Here is a 14,857-nt window from a genome sequence, read left to right on the forward strand (position 1 = left end):
AATAATCTTTTCATAACCGTGCAGATTCTTCCAAAACTACTTGCAGATATGCTTGCATATATACACTCAATTTTAAAATTTGCTGTGCACTGCTTATTAACTTTGTACATTCTAATCAGCAAAACATTTTATAAATTGCTTTAGATAAGGTGTCTTACAAATAATAATAATAATCATTGTAATCATACTCATAATGTAGAGTCGGCCCATGTCCTTACTAGTCATTGTGATCTTTCTAACTCAGTGGGGTTACATGACATTGTTAATTGCAGGGGAATGCTTATTACTGCATGATTTGAATGAAAAAGGAAATACTTTTCTGTATTAAAATGGTGATTATCAGAATTAAGTTTTCAATATAAATGATGTTTAAGGAAGCACTCATTTTAAAGATAAAATTTTAAAGATGAAAAAATATGCTCTGTTACCATAAGCCATAGATGCAACAAAGTTTTGCATAAAGGGAATATCTTACAATCACAAGCTGCTGGAATAAAACCTTTTTAGTCTTGAGCATAAAAGGCTACGTGGGGACTTAGTTCAGTTTCGGAATATTCTCAAATACAGTATTTTGATAAAGTTAATCCAAAAGATTTTTTTTCAGTTAAACATTGAGTCACTTTTTCTAGGCCACTGGTGGAAATTAAAGAACAGGGTGGTGAGATGGAATTCAGGAAGTACTTCTTCATAAAAATGGCAATGGAACAAACTACTGAGTGATGTAGTTGAAGCAGAAAACTTCACAACTTACGAGTGAGTATCTGAGTTGGATATTATAGGACAACTTTGCTAACAACTAACTAAAAATCCTGATTAAGTAGTGTCCTCTTGTTTGTCAAACCTCTTATGTTTTATTTAAAATGTCTTTTTAATTTTTATGCTTTTTAAGAAAAAAAATAATTTTCTTTAGGTATCTTTTGAAAATATTAACAAACCACATGGCTTGTAGTCAAAGTTTCAACTATATGTTTTGGCTTATATCCTTTATACTTAATTAGTTATTATAAAACTATAAAGTTTAATCGAGTGAATATAATCATATAGTACACCTAAAGGAGTCCACTTATGACTAAAGATTTTTACATACATCATGTAAAGAGAAGTATTAAATTATCCAACGGCCGACAACTGCTACTTATCTAATATCCAATGTAACATTCGCTGACACATACCATCTTATTATAGATCTAAGAAGAATGGTCTTATATCAAATGAAATTATCTCGTGGCAGAATATTATTATACATATACTGAGAAAATCATGTACAGTATCTATTTCTTATCTGTTGTTTATTACAAATTAAGGAGAAATATCACATACTTTTATAGCTACATATTACTGCACATCAAAAACATTTATCAGACACCTAATTAAATTCTCACATGGCTGCAAACAATTTCCTGAAGATTATAATCTGCAAATGTGAGAGATGTTTAACACTAGAATTACAAGAACTTACGAAAAAACTCATAGATCCGGCCCACCTTAAATCTGTTCGCACCTCTCCATCAGCGTCTTTTGTCCTATAAAAGTGCCGATAAAGACAAGCACCAAGCAGTCTACTATTCCATCCCCCCACAGCTGCAGAATGTGCACATACTACCACCCCCCCACCGAGGGATCTGACGCTGATAGTTTTTATTTGAAACTGGGAAAAACTGTAGATGTGAGTGGTGTTTTGAGGCAATGGAACTTGACATTCTCTGATCTGGAGGGATAAAAGCTGACACACAAACGCTGGTGAATCTAGTATGCATCATGATCGTGACTGAGAGAATAAAAGTGAAAATAAAACAGTAACTTTCACAAGTACTATAAATGTACACCGTCTGTTACGGACGCAAACCAAATGTATGTGTGTACTGTATAATATTAACAATAAGAGCAGCTCACTACTGAAAACGGCAAATATAGGAGGCAGTCGGAATCGAACTGGGGACTTTTGATTACAAGTCAGCAAACCTTACCGCTACGCCACGGAAGCTATTGCTTTACCCTTGAACCTTTTGTGAAAGTGTTTATTTGATCTTTGGAATTCAAACTTCACACATTATATAGTTTATGCCAACATTTTGTCATTTACTACTAAACTATGAAAAACGTTTCTGTTTTAACAATGTGTTTACACAGATTATTGTAGAAACGGAACACACTTGAAATGCATGTGTTCCAAATAACGATCTATTATTTCCACTCTAAAACTCCAGCACTTCATTCCCAGATAATCAATCAAGGTATGAGCTGGGAGAACTTTGTGCACGTTCTGCAGCTGTGGGGGGATGGAATAGTAGGCTGCTTGCTGCTTGTCTTTATCGGCACATTTACAGGACAAAAGACGCTGACGGAGAGGTGTAAACGGATTTAAGGTGGGCCGGATCTATGAGTTTTTTCGTAGGCTCTGGTAATTCTAGTGTTAATAAATATGCATTGAGAATTATGATTCATCAGATAAGGTACTTTCACCGCTGCAGGTTATTACAGTGCTAGAGAAAAGTCTCATGCCACAAATGCAATTATCTTGAAAATAAGGGTTGTTACACACACATAGTGAGAGATAATATACACTAAATGATGTTCTCTCACAACTGCACATTATTACATAATTATAATTCTCAAACACCACATTAATTTCTCTACAGATCATTAAATATCTACTTTCATGCCAGGAGGATACTAAACACTGATCATAGACATTTAATTGCTCCTGCATCTTCCAAACTGAATGCAGATGAGCAGTATGATATAAACAGCCAGAAATCATTTTCAAAAATAATACAGTTGTCAGAAGTACTGCCAAACCTTTATTCTCTCTTCCTGAGCACTAACTCTACTGGCTGTGGGTGCTGCAGGTTTCAACCATATGTATTATATGATAGCTTATAATGCTAAGTTTCTGAATGTCTAACATAAAACTCACACATTTAACTTGTGCACCTACCAATATTCATCTCGTCATCAGTCAGGGAATCTCCAATAAAATCAAACTGGAAGGACTGCAGGGTCTGTGAAAACTTCTGGACAGCCAAGGAGTAGTCTGAAAAGAAAGCAAAGACACACCTCAGCAAGTAGCTGTATAAATCACACATTGCCATCAAACACACCATCAATTGTCTCCAGCTACTCCCCTACCCAGGGCTTATTTGTCATAATAATCTGGTTTCCAATACAGCACACTATTGATTAGTGAAATTAGTCAATGCCACATACACTACATACTCGTGACCTCAGTGCCATCAAGTATAGATCAATCATGAAGATGCAATTTTCTTAAAATTCGTTTCTGTCTGTCAGAATTCTTTTTATGTTTATGCAACATCTTCTAGTCTGACAAAGTATAAAGTACATAATTTTTCATAGGAGTGAAAGTTCCTATGCTGCTACTTTAAATGTGTTCAATATAAGGCAAGAAGCTGACATGTATAATGTTAAATTACAGACACTGACAAGCCAGTCTGAGAATATTCTTCATGCTTGTTAAATGATTAACCTGTACAATATAGGAGTGACAGAGTACTAGCCTTTTTGGCAATAAAATGAATCACACATCCGATTGATGTCTGCATTTTCAGAAATGCATTCAGCCAGAGAACAAAAAATTCTAGTGTGGTATGGAGCCTATGGCAAGCATTACTGCCTCATGGCTTCAGCCACCTGTACTCATCTGGCGGCCTAGTCACTTTGGAGTTATAAGTTGTCTATCTGTCTGAGTCAATTTTTTTCCAACACTACAGTTTCCCCCCCATATTACAAAGACATTAGGGTAAGTATAACTCAAAACTTACTCAATGCAAGTGGATATGGATACAAGATTGTGTCAACCTGATAAAGACTAGTCAACCATTCAGAGCTAGGTAAAGTCATATACCTGACACCACCAGTATAATCTCTGGATCTCAACCATCCCATAATGGAAAAGCATAGGTTTGGAAAAGGGAAGATGAATTAAAAAAATTGCAATTAACTATTCATGAAATAAAAAAGATGCACTGTCTTAGTATAAGTAATGCTCTGATTTTCACGCTTATAATTTTGCATCATGTATTCAATTTTCAACTTGACTTCGGTGATTACAGTTATAAACATGATTCATAAAGGCCCGTAAATCAATGAGGTGGCAGCTTGGACACCATCATTAAATCAGTGTCTTCATTTTTGTGCAGTGGCCCCTTGAAACTGATGGAGAGCACATATCTGGTCTCACTTTGACTTGTGCAGAAATGTGTTGAGAAAGTACAGGACAGTTGTTTGTTATTTAACACTAGAATTACCAGAGCCTACGAAAAAACTCGTAAATCCGTCCCACCTTAAATCACGTCTTAAATCCGTTTGCACCTCTCCGCCAGAGTCTTTTGTCATCTAAATGTGCTGATAAACACAAGCTACTAGCAGCCAGCTATTCCATCCCCCCACCGACTTAGAACAAACTTCTCCTAGCTCATGCCTTGCCTTGATTTGATTACAGTATCTGGGATTGAAGTGGAGTTTTAGAGTGGAAATAATATAGCGTTATTTGGAATACACGCATTTCATGTGTGTTCCGTTTCTATAGTAGTCTGTGCAAACACATTTTTAAAACAGAAACGTTTTTCATATTCTAATAGTAAATGACAAAATGTAGGCATAAACTATATAACGTATGAAGCCTGAAGTCCATATATCAAAGAAACACTTTCACAAAAGGTACAAATAAGAGAACACGTGCGCTTTTATTCAAAAATATAACTGCACAAAAAAAAAAAAGCCGCGTTAGCATGCCACATTGAAACTCTTACTACAACCGCCGCGGTGGCGTAATGGTATCAGCTCCTGACTGGGAATCAGAGGGTGGCGAGTTTGATCCCGCACGGCTCCACTTCGAGAAGTGAACTGCTCTTATTCTTACAATTTTAGAATAACAACATAAATTTGATTTCAGTCTGTAACAGCCGGTGTAACTTATGATACTGGTAAAGGTTAGCTTTTTTTTTTTTTTTTAATTCACTTTTCATTCTCGCAGTCGCATTCAGAATCAATCCATACAACCCCATCTGACTGTAATGTGATTCCAATATGTAGTGTAGTCCGGTTTCTTGTTGTTTATGTATGACGTCGGATGTCCACATGCGGTTTTTTAGAAGTGCGTGGATTATGTATGCTGTGTAGTGTGTACGTTGATTTCAGATGCGCGTTGTAGGCAAATGCTCCTATTGTAGTATCTGCCGTTTTCCGTAACACAATTTGCTTTCCGTAATATCTCGGGGTTGATGTGTGACCCTTTGTGGACTCTGTAGTCTGTCCCGTTTTACTCTGGTGCGGGGGGGTGACTCCTCTTTTCCGTACCATCTCGGGCTTGATTTGTGAACCTTTGTGGACTCCGTAGTATGTCCCGTTTCACTGTGGGGCGGGGATAATGTGATTCAAATATGTTGTTTTGTCCGTATTTGTGGGGTTTCTATATGATGTCGGGTGTTTGCTTGCGGTTGCTCTTTCGTTTTTGAGTGGTAATCTCGGGCTTGATGGGTGACCCTTTGTGGACTCCGTAGTCTGTCCCGTCTCACTTGGGGGCGTGGGTTTGACTCCTCTTTTTTGTGTGCTATGGGCACGTTGCCTCATTTCTTATTTATGTTAGTGTGTGTACTCCGTAGTCTGTCCCGTTTCACTCTGGGGCGTGGGTCTGACTCCTCTTTTTTGTGTGCTATGGGCTTTGTGTGGCGCCTGTGTCTGACTCCTCTTTTTTGTGTGCTATGGGCGCGTTGTCTCATTTCTTATTTCTGTTAGTAAAGGGGGGCTTTGAGTCTCATTTCTTATTTATGTTAGTGTGTGTACTCCGTAGTCTGTCCCGTTTCACTCTGGGGCGTGGGTCTGACTCCTCTTTTTTGTGTGCTATGGGCGCGTTGCCTCATTTCTTATTTCTGTTAGTGGAGGGGGGCTTTGTGTGGCACCTGCGCACCATGTTTCCTGCAATTTCTGTTAGTTGGAGGGGGGCTTTGTGTGGCGCCTGCGCACTATGTCTTTTGCGTCCATATCCGGTTTACCATTCTCGTTTAGTAATATGGATCGCCAGTATGTGATTCTGTAAGTATTTTTACTTCAATAACATTGTTTGTCATGGTATTGATGACTAAACATGTACCGTTGCATAAACTCAGTTTAGTATTAAGGTTTCTTAATAGCATGACAATTGTTCCGATTTTAAGGTTAAGATTGTGTTGTGGTAATCCGGCTGGGTTAATAGTGTTCAGATATTGTAAAGGGAAATTAAGATGTTCAATGTCGTCTTCAGAATCAATTTTGTCAGTACTTAGAAAGAGGTGGCTTTCTCCAGGAAGTAATGCAATGACTTGGTCATTTATGTGATCAACATCAATATTCTTTGGACATAATATAGCCCGTCACGTTAACAGTGGTATCTGGTCTATTGTTTTGGAGGCGTGAGCGCAACTCCATTAGTTCTTCCTTGTTTAGCGTTAGTAATATGGATGGATGGATTGCACTTACTGTTAAAACGTAGCGTTTTCTGTGGTTGAATTGTTAATAATGTATGACTGTAATGTGATGATTCACTTATGCTGTATAGTCTTCACGTGTGAGGATGACGAACCTTTAATACGGAGTGTTCGTTTATTCTTATTAGCCATCAGGTGTTGTGCCTGTGTCTTGTGTGGTTGCACTGTTAATATTGTATCACTGTAATGTGATTCAAATATGTTGTGGAGTCTGTATTTGTGGGGTTTCTGTACTATATCGTGTTTTTGCTTGCGGGTTATTAGAGGTGCGTGGATCATGCTTGTGTAGTGTGTTTGCGCTTTCCGTACTCCAATTGATTTGTGACCCTTTCTGGACTCCGTAGTCTGTCACGTTTTACTTTGGGGTGGTGTATCATGTCGGGTTTGATTTGTGAACCTTTCTCGACTCCGTATTCTGTCCAGTTCTACTCTGGGGTGGGGTGCTGACTCCTGTTGTTTGTGTGATTGTATCACTGTAATGTGATTCAAATATGTTGTGGAGTCCGTATTTGTTGGGTTTCTGTACTATATCGTGTTTTTGCTTGCGGGTCATTAGAGGTGCGTGGATCAAGCTGTGTAGTGTGTTTGCGTACTATCTTGCGCTTTCTGTACTCCAATTGATTTGTGACCGTTTCTGGACTCCGTAGTCTGTCCCGTTTTACTCTGGGGTGGCGTATTATGTCGGGTTTGATTTGTGAACCTTTCTCGACTCCGTATTCTGTCCCGTTTTACACTGGGGTTGGGCGCTGACTCCTGTTGTTTGTGTGGTTATGTCGTTCGTAGTCTCCATGGACTCCGTAGTCTGTGGGGGGGTTTGTGTGGCACACCAAGCAGCACATTATTCCTAACTTCACTCAGCAGTACTGCCACGCACAATATGGCGGTGACGCCTGCGCCCTCACTACGCATTAGTGCCACTCACAATATGGCGGCAACGCTTGCGCCTTCCGTATTATGTCGGGTTTCACCATGCTGTGTAGGCGCCTTTGCCTTTCGTACTTTCCCGCGCCTTCCGACGCGAGATGTAGGTGCCTGCACCTTCCGGGTCTGCCTCCGCTGTGTGGTGTGGACGTTTAACTGTCGTTGTTTCTGCCTTTATATTCTGTCCCTCGCTGTGCATGTATTTCGTGCCTAGGTTTTTTTGAAGCTGTTGCATTCCAGTTTTCATCATCTGTAACCTGCTCTCCATGTGTTTGGCCCCGTTCTTTAACCTCTTTATGACGTTTTACTTTGTGTCCTACTCTGTCTTTTATTTCTGACCTCGCTTTATCATGCTTGCGGCATGTCAGACGGTTCGTAGTCTCTCCCGTTTTGCTCTGGGGCGGGGGGGCTTTGTGTGGCGCCTGCGCACGTTCGTAGTCTCTCCCGTTTTACTCTGGGGAGGGGGGGCTTTGTGTGGCGCCTGCGCACTATGTCTCCTGCGTCCACAGGCAGGTCCCTGCGTCCATATCCGGTTTACCATTCTTGTTTAGTAATATGGATATTTAAGTAAGCAAAAATCTAATAAAAATATACAGCAGAGAATGAAGACACAGAAAACAAAATGAGGTACTGTGCATTGTATAATATACTGTAAATACTGGATTCAACTGTTTTATGTATTTCCAAATCACACAGATAACATGAAAATAAAATAACAATCAAGTACTGACAAATATTCAAAATCTACTGTAAATCTCCAACTACAATAATATACAGTATACTCCTGACTTTACACCTAAACAACTGGAAAGGAGACACTATCTTATTATGTGAACTGAAATGAAATGCAAATCTTAGGTTGCAAATAAGGTATGTTATTTCAATACCACATTACGTAAATATAAAAAACAAATGTATCAAGGTAAGGTAAAAAGGGGAAACAAAGCAAATAATATTTGCTTCAGTAATGCACTCAGGTCTAAGCCACAAAGACAAAAAATGAAAAATCATATCTTATCAAGATAGGAATAGAGGAAACTTCTATTTTGTATTATATTGTTTGGTCACTCAGTATACAGTAGGTAGTCTTTGTGGGAAAAATGGCATCAAGTATTAATGGAAAAAACAATTTCTTAGTGATAATTCAAGTACAACCTTATAAAGGCAAGGAAACTTGTCTAGAAACCAAAACCGTACTTTAGTTTGACATTAAACCTTTGAGGTGTATTGATTTTTTTTTCTAAACCAGACTCCTGAGAGGGAGTAAGTATATTGACCCCTCAAATGCATAATCCCTGCAGGCCTTCCTGAGATACAATGACCAAGCAACTGCCCGTGTAATGCAGCTAGTGTCCCTAGTGGAAGTCAAACAACAGATGAAGCATTTAGTGAGATATATTGAGAGACTAACTCCTGTAGGTCTTTACTGGTGCAGAAGACCCATTCTGATATGGTGCTGATGGTTTCAGAGAGGTGGTGTATCTGTATGTTAAACAGTAGGTGATACATTGTCCTTTTATCTCCCAGCAGAAGGAACTGTTGTACAAAAATTCAATAAGTAGTCAACTCACCTCAATAATTTACGCAGTGGTTTTCACGTTCAGTCCTTAGGGACCCCCATGGCTGTGGGCTTTTATTTCAATCAATTTTATTTTAAATTGATCTCGAGGTTTAGGTTTCTAAACTACAAATATTTCCAAGAAATTCTTAAGTATTTGTAATCTTTGCTATAGCTCAAAATTGTTATGTTTCTTTTGCATTCTCTTTTCACCTTACCCTTTTCTGTTGAGTTTACTCAATTAACTGTATCCTTCTCTGATGATTAGCAATGAGCAGTGCAGACACAAGTCAAAACAATACTGAATTCTAAAGGGGAACAATTACTTTACTAAGTGAACATACACATAAATATGACACTGAAGTAGTTGTTTCACTTTACCATTCAAAGCTGTTAACAAATGTATACAATTAAAGGGAACAAACTCTACGGAAAAGTGTGAAATAAAAAGGAAATGGAACAGTAATCATTATTTTAGTAAAAATACAAATATTTTAGAAGTTGTTAGAATATGGTAAAAAAGGGCTCATTACACAATAAGACCAACTAAAAGTAAGAATGATGCACTGATCATAAAATGAAATAAAATTGGACTGAGCTTGGGCACCACTGACGTATTGCTGAAATATTTATAGTAAACTCAACTTAGTCATCATATTTAAATTTCTCCAAATTTCCATGACATGCTCAATACAATTTCTTATCTACAAAAAAGCTTTCTTTTAGGAAAATGTGAACTTTACTTTGTGCCTGGTACCATTAGCCTGCAATTTGGGGTAGGTCATTTAACCCTGAAGTGTTCTTGGCATTTCTGTCTCATGTCTGCACAAGTGTAGCCTAAATTTTTCAATTCGGTCTTGGATCTTAAAGGCTACAGTCCCTTTAAGCAATCTGTTTGATTTATTTTTATGACATGATTTACTGCATATGTATATCCCACTGCTGGAGTACTCAGTATCATTATAATGAACCATGCCAATTAGTTATGTTCAATACAATTTACCTCTTTGCCCACTGAACAAAAACTTGAAAATTATGAAATTACTTTCATTTCTGCTTACAGTGTTAAGTATTTTATTTAAATGCTAAAATATCCTTTAATACTGTTTTTAAGTAGTTGTACCACATGGCAAAATAATATGTTAGATTACATTCTGTATGATTCTTTGATGGCATTACACAGCTGACATTTCTTTATTGTCACTGGTGCTGTTAGCCTAATACATTGTGAAACATAGTGTCTGTCTCTCATTTCATCACAACATCCACTTCCATGCAGCACACATCGCTTCTAAGAGCACATTTTTGGCTAGGTTTTCAGTACGGCTCTATCCTTTTCATAGCATCTTTCTATCAGGTCCTTGTGGCCCACCAGAATTTTCACACCAAAAACATCACCGTTTATGAGTCTTATACTGTTTCTCTGTTGAGACCAGCCTTCAAAACGCATATATCTATCCATCCATCCATCCATTTTCCAACCCGCTGAATTCGAATACAGGGTCACGGGGGTCTGCTGGAGCCAATCCCAGCCAACACAGGGCACAAGGCAGGAACCAATCCCGGGCAGGGTGCCAACTCACCACAGGACACACACAAACACACCCACACACCAAGCACACACTAGGGCCAATTTAGAATCACCAATCCACCTAACCTGCATGTCTTTGGACTGTGGGAGGAAACCGGAGCGCCAGGAGGAAACCCACGCAGACACGGGGAGAACATGCAAACTCCACGCAGGGAGGACCCGGGAAGCGAAGCCAGGTCCCCAGATCTCCCAACTGCGAGGCAGAAGCATTTCCCACTGCGCCACCATGCCGCCCATATATCTATCTATTATATAAAAAAATCTTGGGTAGAGACGTGATCATATCAGAGAGACACTTTGACGTCACACGAGACTAGACATTACAAACTTAGGAAGCAAGACCCGCGAGACAGTGACTTTTGCATGTCACACCCTACTTACAAACAATTTTTAAAAAGTTCACTGACATCTAACTTCGCAGTTGTTGGAATGCTTTTGGCAGACACACTTCATGTGCTCCCAGCTCTTAAAAATGCTATACGTTCTAGATGGCGCATGAACAACTAAGAGAAGAAGAAAGAACAGCACATCGAAAAGAGACACGAAAGCATTGGAGAGAAAAGAAGGCGAAAAAGGATGCACAAGAGAACAAAAATAATCTATGTGCAAATTCAGAAAATAAGGAAAGTAATAATCAGCCCGGACGTCCCGCGAGAGACACTTTAATGTCTCGCAAGACAAAGCAGTGAGACAAAAGAACAGCTGCTGTACAGACTTTTAAATAATCGACGTGCAGCGCAACAAGTAGAACATGCAGCTCACCAGCAGCAGCAGAAACACAGCAGCTGATCCGTCTGCATTTCCTTAGCGTGTGTTCAGACACCCCCCCCCCCCCCGACAACGCGAGTGGCAGAGATGTGAAATGGCAAGTGCTTTGTGCGCCCCCATCCCAAGGCCCCCCCAGTATAACCCCCGGGGGAATAAGCGTTCGAAGCAAGGACAGCTGTACAGGCTTTGAAATAATTGACGTGATACATATATAAAATCTTGGAAGGAGACAAGGCGTGATTGTCTCAGAGACACTTTTTAAAGAGGGGGACCACCACCCCGGTCTGTCAATCCAGAGGCACTGTCCCTGATGTCCATGCGATGTTGCAGAGACGTGTCAACCAAGACAGCCCTACAACATCCAGAGCCTTGAGGAACTCCGGCCGTATCTCATCCACCCCCGGGGCCCTGCCACCAAGGAGTTTTTTGACCACCTTGGTGATCTCAGTCCCAGAGATGGGGGAGCCCACCTCCGAGTGCCCAGGCTCTGCTTCCTCATTGAAAGGCATGTTAGTGGGATTGAGGAGGTCTTCGAAGTACCCCCCACCTCACCCCACACCTGCTCGGAGCCTCTCCAGCCCCTGGAGTCCAGCCCCTCTCAAGGAGATTGGTTCCAGAGTCCAAGCTGTGCATTCGAGGTGAGCCCGACTATATCTAGCCGGAACCTCTCAACCTCACGCACTAGCTCAGGCTCCTTCCCCTTCAGAGAGGTGACATTCCACGTCCCAAGAGCCAGCTTCTGTAGCAGAGGATCGGACTGCCAAGGTCCCTGCCTTCGGCCACCACCCAACTCACACTGCACCCGACCCCCTTCAATTTTTCACTCTTTGTCATATTGCAGCCATTTGCTAAAATCATTTAAAGTGCCTGGTTGTCTCCACACATACCTCAGTGCAAGACACATGACAGCCCACATGGAGTTTGCTAAAAGACACCTGAAGGACTCTGAGATGGTGAGAAAATAAGATTCTCTGGTCTGATGAGACCAAGATAGAACTTTTTGGCCTTAATTCTAAGTGGTATGTGTGGAGACAACCCCTTTCCGTACCCACTGTATATATATATATACAGTGGGTACGGAAAGTATTCAGACCCCCTTCAATTTTTCACTCTTTGTTATATTGCAGCCATTTGCTAAAATCATTTAAATTAATTTTTTTCCTCATTAATGTACACACAACACCCCATATTGACAGACAAAAAAAAGAATTTTTGAAATTGTTGCAGATTTATTAAAAAAGAAAAACTGAAATATCACATGGTCCTAAGTATTCAGACCCTTTGCTCAGTATTTAGTAGAAGCACCCTTTTAAGCTAATACAGCCATGAGTCTTCTTGGGAAAGATGCAAGAAGTTTTTCACACCTGGATTTGGGGATCCTCTGCCATTCCTCCTTGCAGATCCTCTCCAGTTCTGTCAGATTGGATGGTAAACGTTGGTGGACAGCCATTTTTAGGTCTCTCCAGAGATGCTCAATTGGGTTGAAGTCAGGGCTCTGGCTGGGCCATTCAAGAACAGTCACAGAGTTGTTGTGAAGCCACTCCTTCGTTATTTTAGCTGTGTGCTTAGGGTCATTGTCTTGTTGGAAGGTAAACTTTCGGCCCAGTCTGAGGTCCTTAGCACTCTGGAGAAGGTTTTTGTCCAGGATATCCCTGTACTTGGCTGCATTCATCTTTCCCTCGATTGCAACCAGTCGTCCTGTCCCTGCAGCTGAAAAACACCCCCACAGCATGATGCTGCCACCGCCATGCTTCACTGTGGGGACTGTATTGGACAAGTGATGAGCAGTACCTGGTTGTCTCCACACATACCGCTTAGAAATAAGGCCAAAAAGTTCTATCTTGGTCTCATCAGACCAGAGAATCTTATTTCTCACCATCTCAGAGTCCTTCAGGTGTCTTTTAGCAAACTCCATGCGGGCTGTCATGTGTCTTGCACTGAGGAGAGGCTTCCGACAGGCCACTCTGCCATAAAGCCCTGACTGGTGGAGGGCTGCAGTGATGGTTGACTTTCTACAACTTTCTCCCATCTCCTGACTGCATCTCTGGAGCTCAGCCAAAGTGATCTTTGGGTTCTTCTTTACCTCTCTCACCAAGGCTCTTCTCCCCCGGTAGCTCAGCTTGGCCGGACAGCCAGCTCTAGGAAGGGTTCTGGTCATCCCAAACGTCTTCCATTTAAGGATTATGGAGGCCACTGTGCTCTTGGGAACCTTAAGTGCAGCAGAAATTTTTTTGTAACCTTGGCCAGATCTGTGCCTTGCCACAATTCTGTCTCTGGGCTCTTCAGGCAGTTCCTTTGACCTCATGATTCTCATTTGCTCTGACATGCATTGTGAGCTGTAAGGTCTTATATAGACAGGTGTGTGGCTTTCCTAATCAAGTCCAATCAGTATAATCAAACACAGCTGGACTCAAATGAAGGTGGTCTCAAGGATGATCAGAAGAAATGGAAAGCACTTGAGTTAAATATATGAGTGTCACAGCAAAGGGTCTGAATACTTACGACCATGTGATATTTCAGTTTTTCTTTTTTAATAAATCTGCAACAATTTCAAAAATTCTTTTTTTTGTCTGTCAATATGGGGTGCTGTGTGTACATTAATGAGGAAAAAAATGAATTTAAATGATTTTAGTAAATGGCTGCAATATAACAAAGAGTGAAAAATTGAAGGGGGTCTGAATACTTTCCATACCCACTGTATATATATATATATATATATATATATATATATATATATATATATATATATATATATATATAGAAAACATCTACGAGTGGAAGAGTGTGTGTCTGCCCGGCCCGGAAGTGAGAGGTGGAGTCGGGGTAAGGGCTCCACTTCCAAGGAAACAAAAAACTCGCTTAGCTTCTAATAACACAAGCAGGGCCAGCATGTTAGCAAAACGAAACCTCAGAAGAAAGACAAAGTTACTTAGCCGCTAACATCAGCAAAATGGTACACCTTTTACTTTTCCTCCCGCCACAAACTCACAAGCGATGCAAGCACATCGGCAAAACGAATCCTCCTAGGAGAGAAATGCCCAGAGTAGTTCCTTTCAATCACCTGACATCTTTACGTTTCAATTTTTTTTCTGCTGATTTCAATAGTTTCAAGGACCCCAAGCTTTTTTTTTTTTTGTGGCAAGCGGCTGGGAGCGGTACCCAGTCAGAACGCCTGGAAGGACCGGGAGAGGGATGACACCTCCTCCGGACCACATTTGTATGGTGGCCAAGGGAACAGAGCATGGAAGCTCAATCCTATAGGGGCCCGTGGTCACCGCCAGGGGGCACCCAGATGCCTGAGAAGTCCTGGATGTCAGCACTTCCACCACACCCGGAGGTGCTGGAGGAAGGAAAACCGGGGTCACCCGGAGTGCTTCCGGGTGCTCGTGCGGCACTTCCGCCACACCAGGAAGTGCCGCAGGAAGCTCGTCAGGAGGCACCTGGAGAACGTCTGGGTGGACTTAAAAGGGGTCGCCTCCCTCCATTCGTCGGCTGGAGTTGGGTGGAATAGGACAGAGCTCGGAGGAGAGGAGT

At 40.9% G+C, this 14,857-nt stretch overlaps 1 protein-coding gene across 1 annotated transcript in view; it reads right to left on the bottom strand.

Moving 5' to 3' along the window:
- The window catches only part of ophn1 (oligophrenin 1), a 213,061-nt gene that overhangs the window by 159,328 nt on the left and 38,876 nt on the right, over positions 1-14,857 (bottom strand). The window contains exon 2 of the mRNA XM_028815498.2: positions 2,939-3,034. Within this exon, the coding sequence (XP_028671331.1) occupies positions 2,939-3,034 (96 nt within the window). The remainder of the gene's footprint in view (positions 1-2,938; positions 3,035-14,857) is intronic.

This window comes from Erpetoichthys calabaricus, chromosome 12 (genome assembly GCF_900747795.2).
Source record: "Erpetoichthys calabaricus chromosome 12, fErpCal1.3, whole genome shotgun sequence".
Taxonomy (NCBI): domain Eukaryota; kingdom Metazoa; phylum Chordata; class Cladistia; order Polypteriformes; family Polypteridae; genus Erpetoichthys; species Erpetoichthys calabaricus.